The 24,138-nt window shown below is 38.3% G+C and overlaps 1 protein-coding gene across 1 annotated transcript in view; it reads left to right on the top strand.

Annotated features, from left to right (window-relative positions):
- LY75 (lymphocyte antigen 75) overlaps window positions 1-24,138 on the top strand; it is a 76,998-nt gene that overhangs the window by 43,796 nt on the left and 9,064 nt on the right. The window contains exons 20-31 of the mRNA XM_083370758.1: window positions 1,543-1,613; window positions 2,863-2,999; window positions 3,996-4,101; window positions 7,215-7,375; window positions 10,186-10,312; window positions 11,251-11,477; window positions 12,797-12,965; window positions 15,994-16,161; window positions 18,608-18,730; window positions 19,642-19,839; window positions 19,934-20,154; window positions 22,205-22,379. Of these exons, the coding sequence (XP_083226884.1) occupies window positions 1,543-1,613; window positions 2,863-2,999; window positions 3,996-4,101; window positions 7,215-7,375; window positions 10,186-10,312; window positions 11,251-11,477; window positions 12,797-12,965; window positions 15,994-16,161; window positions 18,608-18,730; window positions 19,642-19,839; window positions 19,934-20,154; window positions 22,205-22,379 (1,883 nt within the window). The remainder of the gene's footprint in view (window positions 1-1,542; window positions 1,614-2,862; window positions 3,000-3,995; window positions 4,102-7,214; window positions 7,376-10,185; window positions 10,313-11,250; window positions 11,478-12,796; window positions 12,966-15,993; window positions 16,162-18,607; window positions 18,731-19,641; window positions 19,840-19,933; window positions 20,155-22,204; window positions 22,380-24,138) is intronic.

The raw sequence follows: 24,138 nt of genomic DNA, 5'->3' as shown, positions 1-24,138 counted from the left end.
AATTGTGCTAGTAGCCATGTTTTACACTTTTTTTGAAAAATTGGCAACTGGAGCCAGGCCTTTGAATTTTTATTTTTTGGCTATGTTAAGAAAAACACTTCAATATACGTGGGAGCATATCTCTGCACCAGGTCTAATTTTTATTTTAAAATGCAAATGAAAAATAAAAATGTGAAAGCAATTTTGTGTGTATACTTATACAGGACAGTTCACCACATTAGTATCTATTACTAAATAAGTGTAATTGTATTTGTAACTGCACCATTCTTGCAGATTCTTGAGTAGCTTAAAAATAAAAAGTAAAATTTTGTTGGAGTTGAGTTCAATCTCTGTGACCTCAAGAACAGTGTCAATTAAAGGGAAATGGTATAAAATAAGTAATGTCTTTTTTAATATCTAGCCTTCAGTCCTGGTACTCCCTAAGTCTCCCATTCAAATACTAACCAACCTCAATTCTGTAGGCTTCTAAGCCCAGAGATAATACCATGTCTTGCAAAAAAAAAAAACCCTTCCAAAATAGGTTGAACTAAGAGTGTCTTGTCTACAGGAATGTTATTTCATAAAAATTGAAGGTGTGGAGTTTTTAATCTGGATTAAAGTTGGAGCATTGGTTCAGCCATGCTCACCCCCCTGTCAGTCTCAGCCTGGATTAGTCCTTTTTGCTAGTAGCATCCATCTGTGTGGGTTTGAAAGAGGAAAGATGATAGAAGCAGGTAGTCCTTAACCTATGTGGACAATTGGGACCAGAAGTTTGGTTGCTAAGCAACATTGTTAAGCAAGTCATCACGAGACTGGACCCTATTTTATGATCATTTTTACCATGGTATTTATTAAGCATATCAAGTAACTGGACCCTATTTTATGATCATTTTTACCATGGTATTTATTAAGCATATCAAGTAATTGTTAAGTGAATCACAGTCATTAAGCAAATTGATTAACTGATGGTCAGAAGACAGTTGAGAAAGTTGCAAATTGTGATCATACTGACTGCAAGATGCTGAAGCTGTTGTAAATTGGAACTGGTTGCCAAGCACCCGAATTGTGATCATGTCTCCACGGTGCGACAGTTATGACTTCAAGGATGAGTCATAAGTCACTTTTTAAGGCTATCTTAACTTGAACCATCATTAAAGAAGCACTTGTAAATTGAGACTACATGTAGGATCATAATTCACTCTTCCTGTTTTTCATATCTTGTGCATATGAACAAAAAGAACAGGTCTTTGCATTGGAGATGCCAAGAAAAATTACCTTTGCTTCTTCCTCTTAATTTTACCATATTACTTTATCATATTATCTTACCGTAGATACTGCAATTGTGTACTTAACATTTCATAGTTTCATTATTTAAATATATTTGTTTATAAATACCTTTATCAAGTATTAAATGTAAGTTGCAACATTTGCATAAAAATGTCATTGATCACGGTCCATCATTCTATCCCTGACTATACTGTTTGAATACCACTCTGTGGCTATATGTACCTTGTTTCCTTTTTTAAAAAATAAATAATATTCTGTGTGTTTGTTTTTCTTAAGCTTGTTTTCATACTATTTGGAACACCACCCCAGAAAATGTTGGCATATATCTTATCTATCCTGGATAAGAGGTAATAGCTATATTTTTTTAATCAGTTATATTTTTAGAAATGTTCTCAGACTCTCTCCTAAATAAGAATATATTAGTTTTCCTTGGGGCTTCTTTTTGTGGGATTCATGTTTCCTACTACATAATTTTTAATCTTTTAATTCTGTCAACTTGAGGAAGCAAAGTCAGAAAATATAAGTGGTTGCTCTTCACCCTCATGGATCTTTTTGCTTCTATCCTTCATCTTGATTGAAATTGACAGTTTAAAATTTGAATTCTGAAAATAACTTTTCTGAGACTGTAAGCTTGTTTCCTTCTATAGAAATTCTGTCAGCCTCCATTGTTCATCCACTCTCTATGATACCTTGTTTTGTCCTTTTGGATCTGAGGATTTGGATTGTTCTGATATTTAATATCCTTCTCTTGACATATTTTATTGCCGACCTTGCAGTTTCAGAACCAAATTAAATAATTAAATATAGTCTGAATAATTAAACATTGATAGCAACTCTTTAAAACTTTCAGTCCAACTCTGTTATCTAATCAATTAGTGCAGGTTCGCATCCCACCAGGCTCAAGGTTGACTCAGCCTTCCATCCTTCCGAGGTAGGTAAAATGAGGACCCAGATTGTTGGGGGCAATTAAGCTGACTTTGTAATAATGCCGCTTGGGGTGTGTGTGAAAGCCCTAACAAGCAGGCATATACATAGAATGAAGGCTACTGCTAAGCTTGTAAGCCGCCCTGAGTCTTCGGAGAAGGGCGGGATATAAATGTAATAAAAATAAAATAAATTAAAAAAGTACTTTTAACTAAAAATCCTCTGGTTGAACTTGGGATCATCTATAGACTTTGCTTCTGAACCAAGAAGGGATTCTTACCATTCATTAATATGAAGGGTTCTTGGTGCTCTCTGAGCTGGTTTGTTTTCTTGCAGATGTTTCATTACCCAAACTAGGTAACATAATCAGTGCTAATATGGGTAACGAAACATCAGGAAAAACAACCCCAATCAAAGAGCACCAAGGACCCCTCATTTCAACCTTTGATCTACAAATATTCTCCTTTATTGATTAATTAATATATTTATTCAGAGTACACTTATACTAACTGCTGAGGGCTCTGTTTGGTTCAAAGCATAAAACTGAATTTGAAACAAAGGGTATTAAAAGCAGTCATCTATTAAAACTCTATTTTATTGCATACATTAAACGGTGAAAGATCTGTATAACGGGGTATCAGCATAACAAAGCTCTGTTTTTTTATTCTGCAGACAGTCCATTAGATTGCAGTTCAAAACTGCCTTTCATTTGTGAGAAATACAATGCATCATTACTGGAGAGAAGCAAACCCGGCTATAAACCACCTCAGGAAAGCTGCCCTGAAAATTGGATTTTTTTCCTAAATAAGGTAAAGCATAAATAATTTGGAATTCAGAATATTATATTTCAGTCCTCAGAACCTGCCATGAACTGGTTATCAAACTAGTTGGATGAACGTGTAAATATCTGTAATAACTGGCAACTAACAAACTTGAAGATCCAATCTGGGTCAGTCACCAGGACCAGAGGTTTAGTCTTCTGAGATTTCAGACTTCTGCTGGAGCCTATCCTTAGGATCTTCTCTCTGTCCGCATACTAGTTTTCTCTCTACACATTCTAGTACAGAAAAGTTCCCTGAAGATGGGCTCTGGCACAAGTCCTAAAGCTCAGAAGACTTAACCTCTGGTCCTGGTGACTGACCCAGATTGGATCCTGCAACATTATTTATTTATTTATTTTTATTTATTTATTCAATTTATATACTGCCCTTCTCCTGTAGGACTCAGGGCGGTTCACAAGGTTTTTTTTTTTAAAAAAAATACAACAATTACAAAACTTAAAATCAATTAAAAAGATTATATAGACCTTGCAATAAAACCCCAGTTAAAAAACAGTTAAAATCCCAATTAATACGCTCAGACCAGGCCAGAGAGCTCAAAGAGCCAGGTCTTCAGGTCCCGGCGGAATGAACGAAGGTCAGGGGCAGTCCTAAGCTCTACAGGCAGCTGATTCCAAAGGGCAGACACACCCACAGAGAAGGCCCTCCCCCTGGGTATTGTCCGCCGGCAATCTTTTACCGGCGGTACCCTGAGAAGACCCTCCCTGTGGGAGCGCACAGGACAAAGGGAGCTTGATGCCAGCAGCAGGTGTTCCCTCAGATATCCCGGACCCAAGCCATTTAGGGCTTTATAGGTCATCACCAGCACCTTGAATCTCATCTGGAGGGCATTATCCTGGGACATGTATACATGAACATGACACCGGGCTACTATATGAATATAGTTTAAACTGAGTATTCAAAACACTTGTGAAATATCTACGTCAGAGATTATATATATTTTTTTTTAAAAAAAATCTTTTACAGTGTTATCGAAAGGTGACCTCTCAGAACATGACATTTAAAAAAGCAGACGAATATTGTCAAACTTTAGGAGGGTTTCTTCCTTCAATCCAAAGCCAGATAGAACAAGGTAAGAGAATACATGAGCTGTGGTGGCACAGTGGTTAGAATGCAGTATTGTAGGCTAACTCTGCCCACAGCCAGGAATTTGATCTTGAGCAGCTCAAGGTTGACTCGGCCTTCCGCTTTTCCTCCTGAGGTCGGTAAAATGAGGATCCAGACTGTTGGGGGCAATATGCTGACTCTGTAAAATTGCTTTGAGAGGGCTGCAAAGCACCACGAAGCAGTATGTAAGTCTAAGTGCTATAGCTATTCCATGCATAGGTCTGTATATTGGAATTCTTTTATGTATACATACATGTTGTAAGTTGAATTCTTGACATTGAATAATATGGACCTGATCCTGAGAAAGGCTTTGTGTATGAGATGATAATGAAAATTCTATTTGTAGACATCTATTGTGGAAGACAAATGACAAAATCAGCATCTGCCCTTTTTGCACAAGTTTTTTTGACATCACAGGTACACATGTAAGGGGCAGATATTCTGAGATATACTATTTGTTCTGCTAAATCTTTTTCTTGCATATCTTTCTCTTGGTAGAAGAGAAAACTCACGTCTTCCAAATTAAAATTAGGGATAGTGATTATTACCATTAATTATGTAAGAATGCACTGTAATTTTACAGTTGGTATCATCTATTCTTTCAAAATCTTATGAGGTTCTCATTTTTAAAATTGAAACTAAGATTTATCACAAACTGTGCCGGTGTGAATATAAGCATTGTGTTACCTTACTCTTATTTATTCATGAATTAATCATGATTAATTCATATTATTAGTATGATATTATGAATTATGAATTAATTATAACATTTCTACAGCAGACTCCAAGTGGTTTAGAATAAATAAAACAAGAGCAATATAAATTCCTATAAAGCAGAGCATTTCCTCATTTTTCATAGCTAACAAGATCAGCAGTGATTAATAATACTCCCTGTTATATATTAAGTGTTATTGCTAAACTGACAGCTCAGCCAGGCATCAGCTGTGTAACACCTGGCAACAATAGGTGGCGACGTAACTCCCGTCCTATTGGTCAGGCTGTTCTGGCGGGACCCTTTAAGGATGTGGATTGGTCGCCGGCTTGCCGGCAACAGTATTTAAAGGAGCTGAGCTGTGGAGACTCTGTCCTGTTCCATCCACAATAAAGCTGAGCACTGACCCGGTGTCATGTCATCTGTTCCTGATCGGTCTACCCACAATACGTAACACTCCCCCCAAGCTAACTAGAAGACACTAATCTCTGAATGACCTACCAAAGGAAGCAAATGTTTTCCATCCTTTCAGTTGAAAAGGTAATGAATAAAAAACACAGCATGATAGTGTTATCTTTATGAAAGAGAATAGAAATGACTGTTCTTTGAAGGAGGAACAATTGCAGACCTCACTCCCTGCGTTTAGAAGTAAGTGAATTCAGGCAATGGATCCTGGAGGATCCATTTCCAGGAATGTTGTTTTAATATTCCATTAATAAGCCTTAGAATATAATCAATGAGAAGATTGATAATTGCAGACCTCACTGCCTGTGTTTACAAGTAAGTGAATTCAGGCAATGGATCCTGGAGGATCCATTTCCAGGAATGTTGTTTTAATATTCCATTAATGAGCCTTAGAATATAATCAATGAGAAGACTGATAAAATCAGGAAATTAACAACAACAAAAAAGGTTCATTGTGTTACATATGCCACAGGGCTGTGGGGGTGAGTCCAAAAAATCAAGATGGCGGCCCCCACCATGCAATCAAAGCTCTGTCCCCTTTTTTCTTGTGGTGCATGTTAAAGGGAGCATGGCTTCAATTACACAGTTGCGACTGCCATCTTGAATTTATTTTTTTTATTGCTTTTAAAATAAAGAAAAGGAACAAAACTCTAAAATAATTACAGTGCAAATACATTTATTCTTTAAAAAAACATAAAAGTGAAAAACAGTTAAAGTATAATACATTATTATTACGGCAGCTACAATTATATATAATTTAATGTATAGTTCAGGTACATATTTATTTCTGATACACATCTTTTTTTCACTGCTATAATTTCTATAAATGAATTCCATATTTCATTATACAAAGTCCAAATTAAATCTATATCTATAGACAGTTGCCCCATTGGTGGCATATGCAATCAGGTTTTTAATGCATTGAGTGAATGGGGCCATACATTTATCTTCCAGTACTACAGTATCAGTCTTTTGGCTATAGTAAGGGCACAGAGGATCCATTTACATTGTCCAGTTTTCAGATTCCATGTGCATAGTAAGTAAGTAATTCGAGAGATACCATCCTCTGAAAAAAATAATTTTTTGTTGCCCAGTCGTATTTATATAGTCAAATATTTCCTCCCAAGTTTTAGTTAGTACAGGGCATTGTAAAAATATGTGTTTTAAAGAAGCATTACTCTTATTACAACTCCAATAAAATGCCATCTTATATAGACCTTTCTGTACAAATGTACTAAAGTCCAATATATTCTAAATATTATTTTTGTTGTTTAAATTGTAGTTTAAGATCCATTGACATTCTTGCATAAAGAATTGATAATTGCAATTTTTGTAAAGACATTCTTGTAATCAAAGAGCCCCATAAAAATGCCTAAACAAGGAGTTGATTTTCTGAAAATAATTTCAAGATATTTGAATAGGAACTCCTCAAAATATGGGAATAATACTCATTGTGAGACTATTCACCTTTCTCCAAAGATTGAGATTTAATGATTCCCGTCTCTTGATATCTTAAGAAACATATCTGTATATTTTATTTATATTACATGTTACTAACTGGGTTTTATCTTTTGGTATGCACCTACCTAGATATTGAAAGGATTTGGGACAAATCCTGGACTGATACTCCTTCTATGAATGGATACGTCAATTTTCACTGATTGGCAACAATTCCAATTTGGAACAATGAATAGAGCATCCTGCTATTTTACTGAATGCATCTATCAATTGGAATAGTATTGTGAGGTTTAGAAATAAACAAAATAATGTAACTTGCAGACCAATTTATATTCTATTGAGTTATGTTTTGCCATCTTAATTTTATGGACTGCCCTTATCTGCAAGCTAATTCCTTTACCTGTTTAATCCTAATGTGCAAATATTTATCTTCTTCCCAACAGACTTTATAACATCTTTACTCCCAGGTCTGCCCCCAAAGATTTGGATTGGTTTACGTTCCCAGGTACATCTGCAACTAAGCAAGTGGACCGATGACAGTGATTTAGATTATGTCAATTTCCATCCTATGCTTCAAGGAAGACTAAGAAGAATTCATTTTGATGTGAGTTGTTGGTTACACTATAGGCTTTCCCTGTAATTTATTTAAAGCAGGAAAAAAATGCTTTTAGTAATGTAAGGTAGAGGAGAAATGGGAAGTTGAAAATAGGAAAGTATATCCCATCCATTTTGAATATTTTGTTTGTGGTTGGATAGCTTTTTCAGAAATTTAGGTATAAGATTGGATCATTTATATTATGTTAAATATTGTTTGTGATGTAATTGTGACAGCAGCCTAAGGAGTATGATTTTAGTAAAAAGCTTAATTATAGTCACAGTACGTACAACCAACTAGTCCAGGGGTCCCTAACCCCCGGGCCACAACCCACTACCAGGCTGTGTCTTGTTTGGAACTGGGCCGCACAAATGGTGGGGGAGTCACATGGATGCAAAACTCCACTTGTGCAAGCAGCAGACACAAGTGTGCATACGCAGAACTCTTATTTGCGCAAACGGGCACGCACATGCACCCAGCACTTGCACAGAACCATCCCCTCCCTCCCCCCGGTTGGTCTGCCAAGCTGGAAAGTTTGGGGATCGCTGACCTAGTCAACTGGGGCTGATCTTGGAAAAGCTAAGCAGGGTCAGCAGCCTTGCTGAGTAGGATGGAAGAAGATTAGACTGAAACTAAGAAAGTGAAAAATAAAAATAAAAAAAAGAAGGTGATGGCACAGCCTTCCATATTTTGACCAAGAGAGTAATGTGGACCTTTCCTATAATCATTGGTTATCATGTGGACCTATAATTATCAGTTTTTACTTAATTTCATTATAATGAAAGGGGAAGATAGTGTCACTTAAAAAAAAACTAACAGTCATTTCTGTTCTATGACTTCCATCTTCCGGTTTCCTGATTTAGATGGAATCGAAACAAAATCATTTGGTCAGGGTGTTTTTTGAGACAAGGTAGTTTCATAAATCATGATATGAAATGGTTTCTTTCTGTAAAATTATAGTTAAAACTGAACTTTTGGATTCAGACCCTAGAGCTGTGTAAGAAGCAAACAAAAATGTATTCTGAAGTCAGAATTAAGCTCAGAACATTTTGAGTGGTAACATTGTGGGAGAATTCAGAATAGGTCTCTTTGTGTTCTCATTTTATTTCAGGCTGCAAAAGTGGATGGAGGAGTAGTCCATGCTAGTGCAGTGTTCCATCTACCCTAGATCAAAATTGGGAAAGGGAAGGATTGGGGCCAATGATAATTCCTTTATTTAAAGAATCTTGAACAAATGAAATTCATAGACAAAGGGGCTTGCCAGCCAGAGGATCTCAAGGATAACAAAAGGAGCTAGTCCTCATCTAGCTTCCAATGGCTGGGTTGTAAACATCCAGCAATAGGAGGGTGATCTTGAAATCAGCTGTTCTACCAAGTTAATGTCCAATGTGAACACCTGAATGCAATCATATCACCTACTGTAAACAACCTCGTACAGGAACATGATATATTGTTGGGCAACACTGCATAGCCCAAAGGGGAACTTTTTGTGTACTCACTGTTAGATACTGGGTTTGTTGCTTCAATGACGAGATGAGGCAAGTGAATTCAGCAAAGATCATTGTTTATTGCTTGCAGGAACTGAACTGAGAAACAGGGCTGCGAATGCAGCAATTTATACCCTGGCCTCTAGGTGGCGGCTAATAGGTTTAAAGCAGACATGTCAAACACAAGGCCCGGGGGCCGGATCCGGCCCGCGAAGTGGTTTCATGCGGCCCGCGAAGCCATCCTGGAAACAGTGAGGGAACGGCCCCCACTGCCTTGGCCCTGGCCCAGAGACCTTCCTTCTGCCAGAGACCCTCAGATCTGTCCCACTCCTGCCCAGGCCCCCATAGGCACCCTTGATGCAAACGATGTAGAGCTGGCCACGCCCAGCCAGTAGGCCATACACACTCTAGCCATGCCCACCCAGTAGGCCACGCCCACCCTGGCCATACCCACCCGGCCCCTTGAGGGCAACTGCAATGCTGATGCGGCCCTCAATGAAATTGAGTTTGACACCCCTGGTTTAAAGCAACCTATTGCCACCCTAGAGGCAGCCAATGGTGACGCTGGAGACGGGTTGTTTGAGGAGCTGGGAGCCGTTAGCCAGCTTCCCTGCTCAAGCAACCTCCCAGCAATTAATCCACGTGATGTTCCCTTAACAAGACAAAGCCCAATACATTACACTCACTTTACCTTGGCTTGTAAGAACACATTATGGATACCTGTCTTCTCCCTGGGAAGGAGCCAGTTGAAGGAGCTGGGGCTGTGTGTTTTTGCTTGGTAAAGAAAAGTCGGAGCCAGGCCTCTGGCTGCTGTTCCTGCTTGGGATGCAGTTATGCACTCAGTGTCTGATATCCCTTCAGGTCTTCAGTTGGTAAATGGTGCCAATTCTCATTCCATCAAAGCTTTTCCTTCCCGATTGTTGCCTATAGCAGGCAGGCAGTTCATTACACTGCTTCATTAATTAAAAGTGTCCGGTAATGATGGCATGGGAAATGGAATCTTAGAACATAGAACACTCTGTCCATTAAAATATGCTGTCCATTTTGATTTTAGCATATTTTCTGCACCACTACTAATTTGAACATTATACCACAATAACTTTAAAATTAAAAAAACACAAGACCCTGATCTCATTCCGGTAGCTATGTTAGAATGCAGAAGGTATGAGTATGCTGACAAGCCCATTTTACTCTTGGGAAAGCTAGATGTATAATTTAGCAATCCATCCAAACATCCCTGTTTAATTTGATTGTATCAAGGATTTCAATCATATTTGTTTATGGGACATGCCAGTACTGGTAATATGATGTCATGTTTTCTTTCCTCCCTAGGTATATAATGAGGAAAAGAATAATCTGTGTGGTTTTTTACTAAATAATCCCGGATCTTTTGTAGGAACTTGGAATTTTACTTCTTGTGCTGATACTTTGCCTTTGGCCATATGTCAGAAGCATCCAGGTACGTGAAGTGGAGAAATACAGGTTTGAAATATCTGCTTTTCACTTTAAGTGGCATTTTAGACGACCAGATATCTCAGTCAGCACAAAAAATATTTACTATTACAAGATCAACTTGTAAATCTCCTGGCCTTGTTGGATCCGCATTAGCGAACTAGATGGTAAAGATCTAAAAAAAAGTTTAAAAATAGCTCACTGTCTGTGGTAAGCTATTATGTAGCACTGTACTACTGGCTTTCTAAGCAATGTTTTACTTTTGAAAGCTTCCTGGTACAATCTTGGATGTCACCTTCTTGAAGGAAGGAGAAATATTCTTCCTCTTATGCCCAAAACGAATGCTTTTTAGGATGACGCTTGTCATTAGATGTCCTTTATATGTATTTAAATTTATTTCTAGGAAAATCTGACTAATTAATCTGGGTCATTGGCGTTGGATATCAGTTGGATTAATTTAAGTGATTCATTGAGATTCAGCATTACATTCCTTATCTTACTAAGGTTCAATCAGTCTTCAAGTCAGAACTGAAGAAGCTTCTTGGATGAGAAGCAAAACGTCTTCAAGGAAAAACAAAAGACTAGTTGCTTTTTGGGACAACCATGACCTGGATGACTGAAAATCTCCATAGACACTAATCTTACTAAGTTGCCCAAAATACAGTGTGCTCTAATACAGAGGCCCCCAACCTTTCTCTGTGGAGAAAGATTTTTCCACGGACCAGAGGGGGCGTGGTTTTGTGTGCTGCCTGCATCCATTGGATGGGGCTTCACTTGTTTGCGTAGCCCGGTTGCTGATATGCCGCCACCCGGTGCCAATCCACGAACTGGGGGTTGGGGACCCCTGCTCTAATATTCCCTGAAGAGAAAATGCTGCTCTTGAAAACAAAATTCTTTATTGTATATTACTTCATTCCCTCTGTTCAACTGCTTATTCTTCTGCAGATGCTTTTAAAAACCAGACAACCCAAGTGCCTGAACGTACCATGAAATACCTAAATGTCACCTACACCATAATTCTGAGGAACCTGACTTGGTTTGATGCCGAGGAAGAATGCCTGAAGAGCGATATGAGGCTGGTTAGCATTACAGAACAATATCAACAGGCTTTTCTTGGTTCTCAAGTGGTTCTCCATAACTACCCGCTCTGGATTGGGCTCTCTAGCATCGATGTAAGGTTCTGCTTTCCCTTTCAAACATACTCTTGAAATAAAAAAATATTAGGATAAAATGAACAAATATATTTTAAATAATGCCAGCAAAATATGAGCCCTAGGGCTGCTGAGAGTGCTGAAACAAATTACAGATACATGTCTCATAAATACCTTTTTAGAATGTCTTAATGGTCGCTGTAAATTCTTTTTGTTCCTTTAAATTGTGGGCACAGTGCTTTTTTTAAAAAAAAACACTTTCAAATCCAGCGTCATGCATCCACATTGCTTAAGAGCAATTTTACCCAAAACGGTACTTCCTGGGTACACCTTCTCTATTGCAGTACCTACCCTCTGGAATAAGATACCACAAAAATCTGTGTGACTCCACCCTGTTGACATTCTGTAAGCCCTTGAAATCCTGGTGGTTCTTCCAGGCTTGGATTAAGAGGGATGAAACCCTGGTCAGATGTGCTTTTCACTCTATTTTTGTATTAAGCGACAGGATTTCAATATTGTTTTGCCTTGTATTGCATTTTTATTGCATATTTCATTGTGATCTACCCAGAATTGGTTTGGAGTTGGCCAATGTGTAAATTGAAATAAATAGTAAATAAATACCACTAGCTCCAAATTGATGTATATAATAAGGGTGTGCAAATCACCCAAGATCTGGTTTTGCTCCAAGATTTTGATTGTGGTAAGATTTAAATCAAATTTGAGATTTAAGTTTCAAAAGCAACAATGTCTGATTTTAATTGTTTTGAGATTCTGTTCAGTAAATTGCTCGGAGACTAAAATGGAGAAGCACCAAAGTACTGAATGTGCTTCCTTTTTGGATAGAATGTCTAGAAAATAAAAGGGATGCTTAACTTCTTAGACATTTATATTAAAAATGACAAAGTTTATGCTGCATAACTTTGGGGGCTTCAATTAAATCCTGGAAATATTTTTCCCCCGTTTTAAGGCAGAGATCGTAGGGATAAGGAAAATAATACCCAGCTTTCATATTATCCAGGAAAGGTCTATGTGAGAAAATGGGCTGAACAATGCAGGAAATATCATATTCCAGCTTAAATATAAAAACTTCCAAAAACAATTAATCTCTTACCAAGTTCACAGAGTCCACTGACCCCTGAGTTCTTGTTCTTCTAAGCTGTCAAACATTTGGCATGGCTAATTTGGCAAACTCGACTTCCATATTTTTGTTATATTTTTCTTGGTGTTCATCTGAAAACTACTCGCTTGAATTTTAAGTTCATTATTTCTTATCACAGCTTCTGGAACAGGTTAATAGTTTGTTTTATGTAGCTAATCTTTCTACTTTCTGATGTTACTAGGATGGAAGACATTATCATTGGTCAGATAAAAAACACATTAGTTTCAGTCGTTGGTCTCAAGAAGACGAAGATTTAGTTGATGACTGTGTGTATTTGGACACGGATGGATTTTGGAAAACGTCTGAATGTTATGCAGAAAAACCAGGAGCAATTTGCTACTTACCCGGAAGTAGGGCTTCTTTTATTACTATATGTCGTGAGTCTACAGTTTTGCATTGGAAATGGTTTTGAAGATATTTTAGGCCTTTAAATTAGAAATGAAAATATACATATAGCTATACAAATACATAAAAGGGACGCAGTGGCTCAGTGGGTTAGGACGCTGAGCTTGTCGATCAGAAGATCGGCAGTTTGGCGGGTCGAATCCCGAGTGCCGCGTAGCAGAGTGAGCGCCTGTTACTTGTCCCAGCTTCTGCCAACCTAGCAGTTCGAAAGCACGTAAAAATGCAAGTAGAAAAATAGGGACCACTACGGTGGGAAGGTAACAGCGTTCTGTGCGCCTTTGGCGTCTAGTCATGCCGGCCACATGACCACGGAGACGTCCTCGGACAAGCGCTGGCTCTTCGGCTTTGAAACGGAGATGAGCACCGGCCCCTAGAGTTGGAAACGACTAGCACGCATGTGCGGGGGAACCTTTACCTTTACCTATACAAATACATAGAAAATAAACTGTATATTACATATGTATAGGTAGTCCTCGACTTAAAACCACAACGGAGCCCAAAATGTCTAAGCAAAACATTTGTTAAGTAAGTTTTACTCCATTTTACAATCTTTTTTGCCACACTTGTTAAGTGAATAACTGCAGGAGTTAAGTTAGTAACCCGGTTGTTAAGTGAATCTGGCTTCCCCATTGACTTTGCTTGTCAGAAGGTCGCCAAAGGGGATCACGTGACCCCGGGAGATTGCGACCGTCATAAATATGGACCAGTTGCCAAGCTTCCGAATTTTGATCATGTAACCATGGAGATGCTGCAATGGTCATAAGTGTGAAAAATGGTCATAAGTCACTTTTTTCAGTACTGTTGTAAACTTTGAATGGTCACTAAATGAATGGTCGAAAGTCGAGGACTACCTGTACTTAAAATTCCACAGCTACCCACCAGTGCTTTCATAATTCTTACCGACTGCGAACCACCCAATTTTTGGCTTTTGAATATGGAATAGGTTTTAAGGGATTTACCTTCTCTTTCTTCCCCTCTCTGAAATAAAACTCCACTTCTCTGCCCATTTTTTTTTATCATCAGTTTCCTCATAAATCAGAAGTTGTAATGTCTTGAATGCTGTGAATGTGTGCCTGTGTGAATGAACGTTAGATATGGTTGCAAAGGTGAATCGGTTTTTTCAATGTTTTCAAACAGCGTAGTCTCATCCCGCCAGGTCATCTCTGCCCGAGCCTCTCTGTTCCCAAGATAAAGGGCGTTGAGACTAGCTCAGCTTGCTATCAGGTTAAGGCTCCATATTGTAAATATATTCACACTCAGAGGAAGAATTTATTTTTGGGAGAGAAGGGGAAACTAGTACAACAGATTATAGTTTTATCTGCTGTGTGTTCCAGCCAAGGCCAATCTGATTGTAACCTTCTGAGAAGGCCTTAAAAGGGAGTCTAAAGAACTCCTGTGACGGTGGAAACCGATGTGATGGTTGGGGAAGGCTGATACAGCTGTTGAAGGGGGAAACAACTCTTATCTCGCACCCAGCTCCAAAGGACAGCTGTGGAGATGATAAGCTAATCTTATTGGAGACCTTGGTCACTCACATTTGTAGCTGTTTCATATAATGACCAATGAATCAGACTTATGCTTAGCCCTTCCTGGTTCTGTACTGATTTTTTAAATTTTACTTTGGCCTCTGGCCTCAATTGTGGATATACTTAACCTCATTGCCTACCTGAGAAATAGCAAAATGCCTGTGGGGAGAAGAGGCTAATTAATGGACAACTTGATTTCTTCCAGAGCTCCTAAAACTAAATTCTGAGTAGGGAGCCACTGTGCTGGCACCCTTTTTCACTCAACGTCAGTTAACTCTTTAGAGATGCTTAAAAAGAACAGAAATGATCCATGGCATTATCAATATGTACAAAAGTCTAACCTGGTCAGCTATTAAATTCTAGTACATTTACATGAAAATACTAACCTTTCCCCTTATTAGCGGATGTCTGGGCTTAATGCTTTTTATACAAAGGGAATCAGTGTAGCAAAATCTGGCAAAATTGTAACATTTTGCACCTTCGCTGTTGCTATTAGAAAGGGTTTGGTCTGATTTATGCATAGGAAAAGCGTTGACAGATATGCTGCTTTATGAAAGCCGCTTGTTTCTTACAATTCTTGCCCTTGTTAAATTGCTTCTTTTTCTTTCTGTTGTCAATTTTTGGTATGTGAGTATACAGCAGAAAACAAATAAATACAAATCTAGCTAGCCAGAGAAATACTAAAACAGTGGCATTTGGTGGGGTGGGCATATGTCATAAAAGTCAAGATGACAGCTGAGGCAGCCCAGTCAAAGCTCACCCTTTTATACATGCACATATAAAGGGGCTGGGATTTTATCACAATAGTGTCACCCCTCTTGATTGTGGACTTCCTTCCACCAGAAATCCTTGCATAAGGAATGCAAAGCCATAGATACAGAAAAGAATTGAGAATACATTTAGTTAAGATGATTTATTTTATCAGATTAGCTTTCCTTAAGCCCACCTTTATTTCTTTAGAAGTAACAGTGGCAAATATACATAACACTCCTTTCTTCTCCTACTTTCGCCACAACGGCAGTCTTGTGGCGTGGCCTGAGATTAGACAGAATGTGTGCGTTTGTGAGCATGTGTGTGCATCTAAAGAAAAGGAAACAAGTGATTCTCATCCCTTTCAAACCATCATCTTTAGTAATTCTTCGAGTCTCAACTCAAAATGCCCTTGGGTTTTTGATATCATTGCCATTCCATTTAGTGGAGCCAGATCAATAATACTGATAACCTTGATTTTTTTATAAGACGCATTTTAACATTCTGATCCTTCTTGTTTTGCATTCTCATTCTTGGTAGTCATTTTTTCCCCCATGGCACAAAATAATGTCATTAATGACCCTGGTGCAGTCAATGCGTCCAGTAATTCTTAGCTGATGAAAGTTGCATTATAGTATTAAATACTGCATGTATTTCAGATATTAAGCCTTGCCTTTAAAAAGGGTTTATTTTTCAGATGATACTGAAAACCAAGAAGCATATCAAGGATCAATTAAATGTCCACACAAGGTTAAGAATACGCCATGGATAGCATATCGAAACAGTTGTTACGCATTCGTAATACCAAAAAATACATGGAGAGGATTGAGAGCAGTTGAAGCCAACCATTTATGCAGGATAATGAGTAAGCTGTTCGTCTTTAAAGTCTGTTCTGATTTTTTTGTGTGTGTTCAAAGACTTTTTGAAGAACATTTTTGGACCTGAGGCACCTTAATTTTGCCTCTTACTATATTTGTAACTTGCTACATGCAAAACTCTCAATTTTCAACTGTGCAGTACATGGAGAAAGCTACCCATGTTATTTGTTTTACTGTAACAGTTTAGAGAATGTACATTTGTATAGTATTAGAATACCCTGTGACTCATTTGACATAATAAAACTAATTGTTGATCAACTTATATATCTAGTCAATGTTAACCTCAATCAAGACTTTTTCTTGCTAGTTATGATTAAAAGAAGTGACCTCTTAGCCACTCACTTCTCCTCTCACTAGCAAAAGAAGCTTCCTAAAAAAAGTTTCCAACTTGCAATATTTAATGAAATGTAATATTTATATAATAAAAATGAAGCCCAAACTGCTGAACTGTAAGAATAATCATTTAGTTCAACATCCTGTTTCTAAGACTAGCAGGACAATTCCTACAGCCCAGTTATGCACAGATCAACAGCACCTCTGCTGTTCATTCATTACTTTCAACTGGAGGCTATATCCACCAATAATGAAAAAGTAGTAGTAATAGTAATAATAATAAAAATGCGAGATCCAGTCTAAACATCTAGCTGACTGCGATGAATAATAATAATAATAATAATAATAATAATAATAATAATAATAATAATAATAATAATACATCAGAAGAGTCCGCAAAATACTAAAATCAAAGCTGAATGGTGGAAATATAATTAAAGGCATTAATGCATGGGCAGTCCCAGAGATACGCTATCCAGCTGGAATTATCAACTGGACATTGGCTGAATTGGAACACCTAGACCGGAAAACACGTAAACTTTTGAACAAGAAAGAAACAGAAGGCTTAATACTGGCTGCTCAAGAACAAGCACTACAAACTAATGCCATGAAAGTGAAGATACAAAAATCTACTGACAATCCAAATTGCTGACTTTGCAACAGCAAAGTTGAAACTATTTCACATTTAATATGTGAGTGCAACAAAATCACGCAAACTGATTACAAAGCTAGACATGACCGAGTTGCTAAACTAATCCACTGGGCATTGTGTAAAAATATGACTTGCCTGTGTCCGAAAACTCGTGGGAACATAGGGTGAAAAAAGTTGTCAAGAATGAGAGGGTGAAGATCTTGTGGGACTTCCGAATACAGACAGATCGCCATTTGGAACACAACACGCCAGATATCACAGTTGTAGAGAACCGAAGCATACAGTTGATTGATATCGCTGTACCAGGAGATGCCAGAGTCGAAGAAAAAGAACTCGAAAAAATTATGAAATACCGCAACCTGGCCATCAAAACTGCACAATTATGGATGAAACATGTAACAGTGATACCCATTGTCATCGGGGCACTGGGAACTATGACCAAAAACTTTGCAAAACACATCAAGAAATTGCAGCTTCCTGCAATAACTCCAGCAAAGCTACAAAAAACTGCGCTACTCGGAACATCTTACATTTTAAGGAGATACCTGGTTGATACCTAGGATGCTGGCAGCAACCCATGTCAACCATTAGTGCCAGTCAATTTGAGTGTTGAGTTGACTGAGTTTCATGTTTTATGAATAAAAGTTTAATAAGAAGAAGAAGGAGGAGGAGGAGGAGGAAGTAGTTGGAAGGAACCTTGGAGGTCATCTAGTCCAACCCCCTGCTCAGGCAGGAAACCCTATACCAATTCAGACAGTCTCTTCTGAAATACCTCCAGTGTTGGAGCATTCACAGCTTGTGGAGGCAGGTTGTTCCACTGATTAATTGTTCTGACTGTCAGGATATTTCTCCTTAGTTCTAGGTTGCTTCTCTCTTTTCCATCCATTGCTTCTTGTCCTGCCTTCAGGTGCTTTGGAGAAGTGGACAACTATTTTCTGTGAATTTCCCATAATGGCCTTTTAAAGTTCTGTAAACAATTGTTCCACCTTCTGGCATGGAATTCCACATATTAATTACCTTCAGAATTTGCTTCTTTTCCTACTGAATTTTATTAAATTGTGGAGTTTGGGAACAGAATGTATTCCTTCTCTTGTTTTGGAAATATAATCCGCTTTATTAATTGCTTGGAACTATATTATTTTTCTTAGGAGGAAAGTCCCTAGTCATGTTCCTTGTAAAACACTTCAGGTGTTTATATCTTTTTCAGCTGTACATATCTATCTTTAGCTACATGTTACAAATATTTAGGATGTTGTGATCCTGGTTATTGTTTCTTAACTTTGTCTAACATGGAATTTGCTACTCCCATTATACAATAAAGTGACTTTAAGATCTCTTTAATGGACAGCGATACTCAGATACTCCTTTGCTTAAATCTTCTAAAAGATATTGTTATAAAGTTCTCCAAATGTATTCCATGATTTATTTTTTTAATATTGCTTCAACAGATTCAGATGCATCTCTTTTGAATATCAGGGATGAAGATGAAAATTATTTTATTCTGGAGCAGCTTCAGCCTTACAGTGGTCTGGCTTACTGGATATGGTTGGGTTTGTTTTATGACACTGAGGGTATGTTGGAAGTTATTTATTGGCTCTGAATTTACAGAGGGACTACAATAATTTTATATTATTTGCAGAAAATTAATGTGCCAAAAGAGTTCAGTGTTTCTTTTATTATATTGTAATCAGAAAATGTTAATTTTGTTTTAGTTAGAATTGTCAACTGGGTGTGAATGGAACTCCAAAGTCAACCTATTTTTAAATATTTTACTCTTATTGACGACTCTTAATCATTACATACTACAGCAGTGGCCTAAAAGAGCGATAAGTGGATAAATAGTAATTAAGTTGCATTTCTAACAATAATTAACATTCCTGTGAGTATTATAAGTCCAATTTGAGAATAGTTCAACAACTGTTCTGTTGCAAAATTTTTCAGTAAATATGCACTTAATACAGGTAGCCCTTGACTTACAGCAGTTCATTTAGTGACCACTCAAAGTTACAACGGCACTGGAAAAAGTGACTTATGACCGTTTTTCACATTTACGACCATTACAGCATCTACTTGGTCACATTTTTAAAATTCAAATGCTCCGGAACTGATTCATATTTATGAGGGTTGCAGTGTCCTGGGGTCGTGTGATCAGCTATTGTGACCTGACAAGCAAAGTCGATGGGGAAGCCAATTCCCTTAACAACAGTGTTACTAAATTAACAGCTGTAATTATTCATTTAGCAACTCTGACACAAAAGGTCATAAAATGGGGCAAAACTCACTTAACAAATATTTTAACTTAGCAACATAAATTTTGGGCTCAATTGTGGTTGTAAAAGGGCAGGGCTCCTGATTTTTATTGACCTTTGCCCTTTCAAATTGTGTTAATATTGCCAAGGTGGGGTTTTTCCAGCCCGTTCAAATTTTCAAATCCAGTTGATATTGCTTATTTCCCCTCCAAATCATATATTTTCCTCCGCAGATAATCTTCTGAAATGGTATGATGACACATACGTGTCATATAACAACTGGAGAATGGGACGACCTAACATTGAGAATAACTTCTTTCTTGCTGGCATTAGCATGGATGGCTTTTGGGATATTTATGATCATTCACATAACAACGGGTTATATTTGAAATTCAGTTTTCATAGCATCCTGGTCTGCAAGCTAGACATGGGTAAGAAATACGTCTTGGACTGAATTACAAATTCCACTGACCTTTCTTTAAGCAGGAACAGGAACGCAACATCTAATTTATTCATTGTCTTTAGAGACCAAAGTCATCCAACCTCCGCTTCCTAAAAAGCTGCCCTACAAAAATAACGTCTACTGGCTTCTTCAAAAAAAGCTCAATTGGTATGACGCATGGAAAGAATGCAAACAGAAAGGAAGCGATTTAGCCAGCATTCACAGTATTTCCGAACAAGTGTTTCTAGAAGACATTGTAAGGCGCGATGGATTTCCATTGTGGATTGGTTTATCTAATCATGGTGTAAGTTGAGTCAGAGATTCTTAGCCTATTTTTCACACATGGCTGATTCTTAGATCTATTTACCATATAGAAATAAGTACAGTATTCAACATTCTTCCACTTGTGTACTCCCATCTTTTATGCTTCATTCTTATCATAGAATCAAACCACCAAATAATTTTGATTCGGGGATTCCAAGCCTCAAATGATATCCAATTATACCCAATCCTTTTCAGTGTTCCTGCCTAAGCATCTTTCATAAACTTAGTTTTTGTCAGAACTAATGTTCCATCTTCATGCAGATCAAGTTCCAATCTGCGAGTCGAGGTTCTGATCGATAAGACCAAATAAATCAGCACTCCGAGGCAGGAAAGTTCCTCAAAGAGCATGTTTATTGGATAAATAATACCAGCATGTTCAAAAGTGAAAACAGATCTAAACTTTCCCTCCAAGAATCAAAGTAATAAAATGTAACAAATCTCACCCCTCTATTCATGCTACCCAATAGAACACCTTGGCGGGATTTAACGATCCCTCTCCTTCCCTCCGGCATGGGAATGACCTTGGTTCCTACAAGAGTTGCTCATGTTTAGACTACCAGAAATACTATCTCCCCCCTTCCCCTACTTGTGGCAACCTAGAACAAAAAAAATGGCTGCAGCCAGGTTCGTTGTAGAGTTGACACTGTGTTCCAGAGTCTAGAGTTATGTTTTCCATAGGTTAATTAAAGTTATCAAACTTGCCCCCTTCTGTTCAGATCATTGGGGAGCTTTTAGAAGTTTAATTGCCACACTCTTATGGTGAACCATATCTGATGGAGAGGAGGGCAGTCATAGCTGGGAAAGGATGAGTTAACCCTGGTCACTGCCAACACAGCCTTGAAACACACACACACACACACTTCCATGTGAGATGGGAGTACTTTACTCAGGAGGATGGAAATGAGCAGAAGAGAACTTGTTACTGCTTTTCAAATAAGAATTAAAAATCATGGCATGGGCTTTGTATATTTGGTCAGAGGGGAATAATATATAACTGCTTAGTTCTGCATCTGAAATATGAATCTGACTGACAGATGGAGACTATGCTAAGAAATTCTTCCATATAGGATTGCCTGGTTGATAAGTTCTCCAGAAGAGACCTTATTCACTGATCCACATTTGGAAATGAGTATAATCCCTATGGCTTGCACTATTTTAAAATATTTCTTTTTTCTTTTTTTTACTTACTTATGTTACAGTATTTGTATGCTCCTCATTTTGCAGGTCTTTTGGCAAGTCACAATAGTAATCCATCCTCAAAGAACGGTCGTAGCGTTAAAATCAGTTAAAGTGTTATTAAACTTAAATTCTTAAAAACAGATTAATTTGCAATTGATAGAAAATAGGGAATAGACACCTACCTTCCATTAACATTACATGGGCTCATTATGGACTTTTTCTACCAATAAAAACATGGCATTCTGCTTGAACGCTCTTAGAATTCATTGACCTGCCATCCTAAACTTATTGTAATCTTTTATTATTAAAATGAATGCCTCTTGCTACTCTGTGTGTGTTTAGGACCACAACATCTCTGCTGTGGAAGCTAAGGTTTGTATGCCTCTGCTCATGCTACTATGCCATTTTGCATAGAGATTAAAAAGTTGGAGGGGGAAAAAAATTTAATCCAGGCCTTAATCAGTAAGATAATGAAAAGTTAACTCTTTGCCCTCCTCCACAAGTCATAACTCAGCTAAGCATCTACTAATTGTCGTTTGCCTTGGAAGAAGAGCAATGAGTTGGCTTTTCAGCCCATGTGGGGTTAAGTTGGGACCTTGAATCTCCACAGCTACTCATTAAAACGGTTGCTAATTGCACTAGTGTTGCCAAGTAAACTAATTCCCTGAGGGCTCAGCTCTCAAAATACAGCCAAGCACAGCTGAGTTCATGGGTTACGGTGAATATTAGAAAAGAATGTTAAAAAAAGAGCCTGAATTTGTCATCAGTTCAAGTCCTAACCATTTGCTCTAGTGTTCACTAAAATCAGGTGTACCATCAGTATTGATCAACAGAAGTTGCATCTTTCCCAGGGAAATGATTCCGACTTTGAGTGGTCTGATGGAAGCCGGTTTGACTACCAGCCTTGGGAATATCAGCATTCTCATTCTTTTGGAAACTGTTTTGCTGTGGACACTAAAGGAATTTGGAATCACAGGAAATGCTCCTTTCGAGGCGATGGTGCTATCTGCTACTCTTCTTCAAATAGTAAGTATATATATTCCTGGGTTGTTTGATTCTTTTCCACCTAAGAAGCTATAAAATAAAAGAATGGGTGTTTTCTCCTATCCCACGCTGAATATATTTCCTTGGAGGCCAGCAGATCTTAACCAGATAACAGGACAAGACCCACCCCTCCTTTTTCCTTCCCATCCTTATAAAAACCAATAAGGTAAAGGTAAAGGTTCCCCCGCACATGCGTGCTGGTCGTTTCCAACTCTAGGGGCCGGTGCTCATCTCCGTTTCAAAGCCGAAGAGCCAGCGCTTGTCCAAGGATGTCTCCGTGGTCATGTGGCCGGCATGACTAGATGCTAAAGGCGCACAGAACGCTGTTACCTTCCCACCGTAGTGGTCCCTATTTTTCTACTTGTATTTTTACGTGCTTTCGAACTGCTAGGTTGGCAGAAGCTGGGACGAGTAACAGGCGCTCACTCTGTTACGCGGCACTCGGGATTCGACCCGCCAAACTGCCGACCATCTGGTCGACAAGCTCAGCATCCTAACCCACTGAGCCACCGCGTCCCTCTTTAAAAACCAATAAAACCCTTTTTAAAAAAAGATAATAGTTTTCAGCTTGTAAAGAGGCCTCGAAGAGCATAATAAAAATAAGACGGCTCTTGTTTTCAGGCTGCTAAACAGGACACAGCACAGAATCTAAAAAGGGGAGGCAAACAAGAAAAGTTGGCTTTAATAGTTTTTGTTGGAATTTGCCAGTTTAAGATGGAAATCTATTGCTCAAGTGCCTAATTGCTTCTTCTTCCTTCTTAAAAGTAGGCATTCCTGCTATTCTTCCTCAGAGGTGGCCTTGCAGTGCTCTGTACGGAGGGTTGCAAAGCCACCTCTGAGGCTTTCATGTAACACTTTTTTCGTAAGATTATGATTCATTGCACAGTCGGCCAGATGTTCAGACTAGACTTGGCATTTTTATCCACCTATTGATTCCTTCCCGAGGACCTGGGATAGGCAGATGTGGATGTTGGATGGTGTTAAAGGTATCCTCGCAGGATGTAAGCTGTTCTGATTAAAGCTGCCTTTTGCATTTGACTTGATGGTGAAGTTTTCAGTGATGATGGTGTTAAGGTGGTGCTCCAGTTATTTTGGGTTGTACTCAAGGTGCCTATTACTATTGGTACTATTTGTTTGGAGGATTACCTAGTAGTTTAGCCCATTCTGAGCCATGATGGCGCAGTGGTTAGAATGCAGTATTGCAAGCTAATTCTGCTGATCGCCAGGACTTCAATCCTGACCGGCTCAAGGTTGACTCAGCCTTCCATCCTTCCGAGGTTGGTAAAATGAGGACCCAGATTGTTGGGGGCAATTAAGCTGACTTTGTAATAATGCCGCTTGGGGTGTGTGTGTGAAAGCCCTAATAAGCAGGCATATACATAGAATGAAGGCTACTGCTAAGCTTGTAAGCCGCCCTGAGTCTTCGGAGAATGGCTGGATATAAATGGAATTAAAAAAAATAAAAAAAATGTGCTGACTCTGTAAACCGCTTAAAGAGGGCTGTAAAGCACTGTGAAGTGGTATATAAGTCTAAGTGCTGTTGCTATTTTGGCAAGTAAGCCACCACCACAATAGGAGCACAGTTTTACTTCATGCAGTTCTGTCATACTGTATTAGCTACGTTTTCCTAATCTAGAGTCAGTTTTGCTAACCAGCGTGTTCTTCCTAAAGTATGAAATGCGTGACTGTTTTTATTTGATTTCGTGAAAATGTTTGTAGTGCTGTTGCTAAAACGCTTACC

The sequence above is a fragment of the Vipera ursinii genome (assembly GCF_947247035.1).
Source record: "Vipera ursinii genome assembly, chromosome: 1".
Lineage (NCBI taxonomy): Eukaryota > Metazoa > Chordata > Lepidosauria > Squamata > Viperidae > Vipera > Vipera ursinii.
This window is presented reverse-complemented; position numbering and strand designations above follow the sequence as displayed.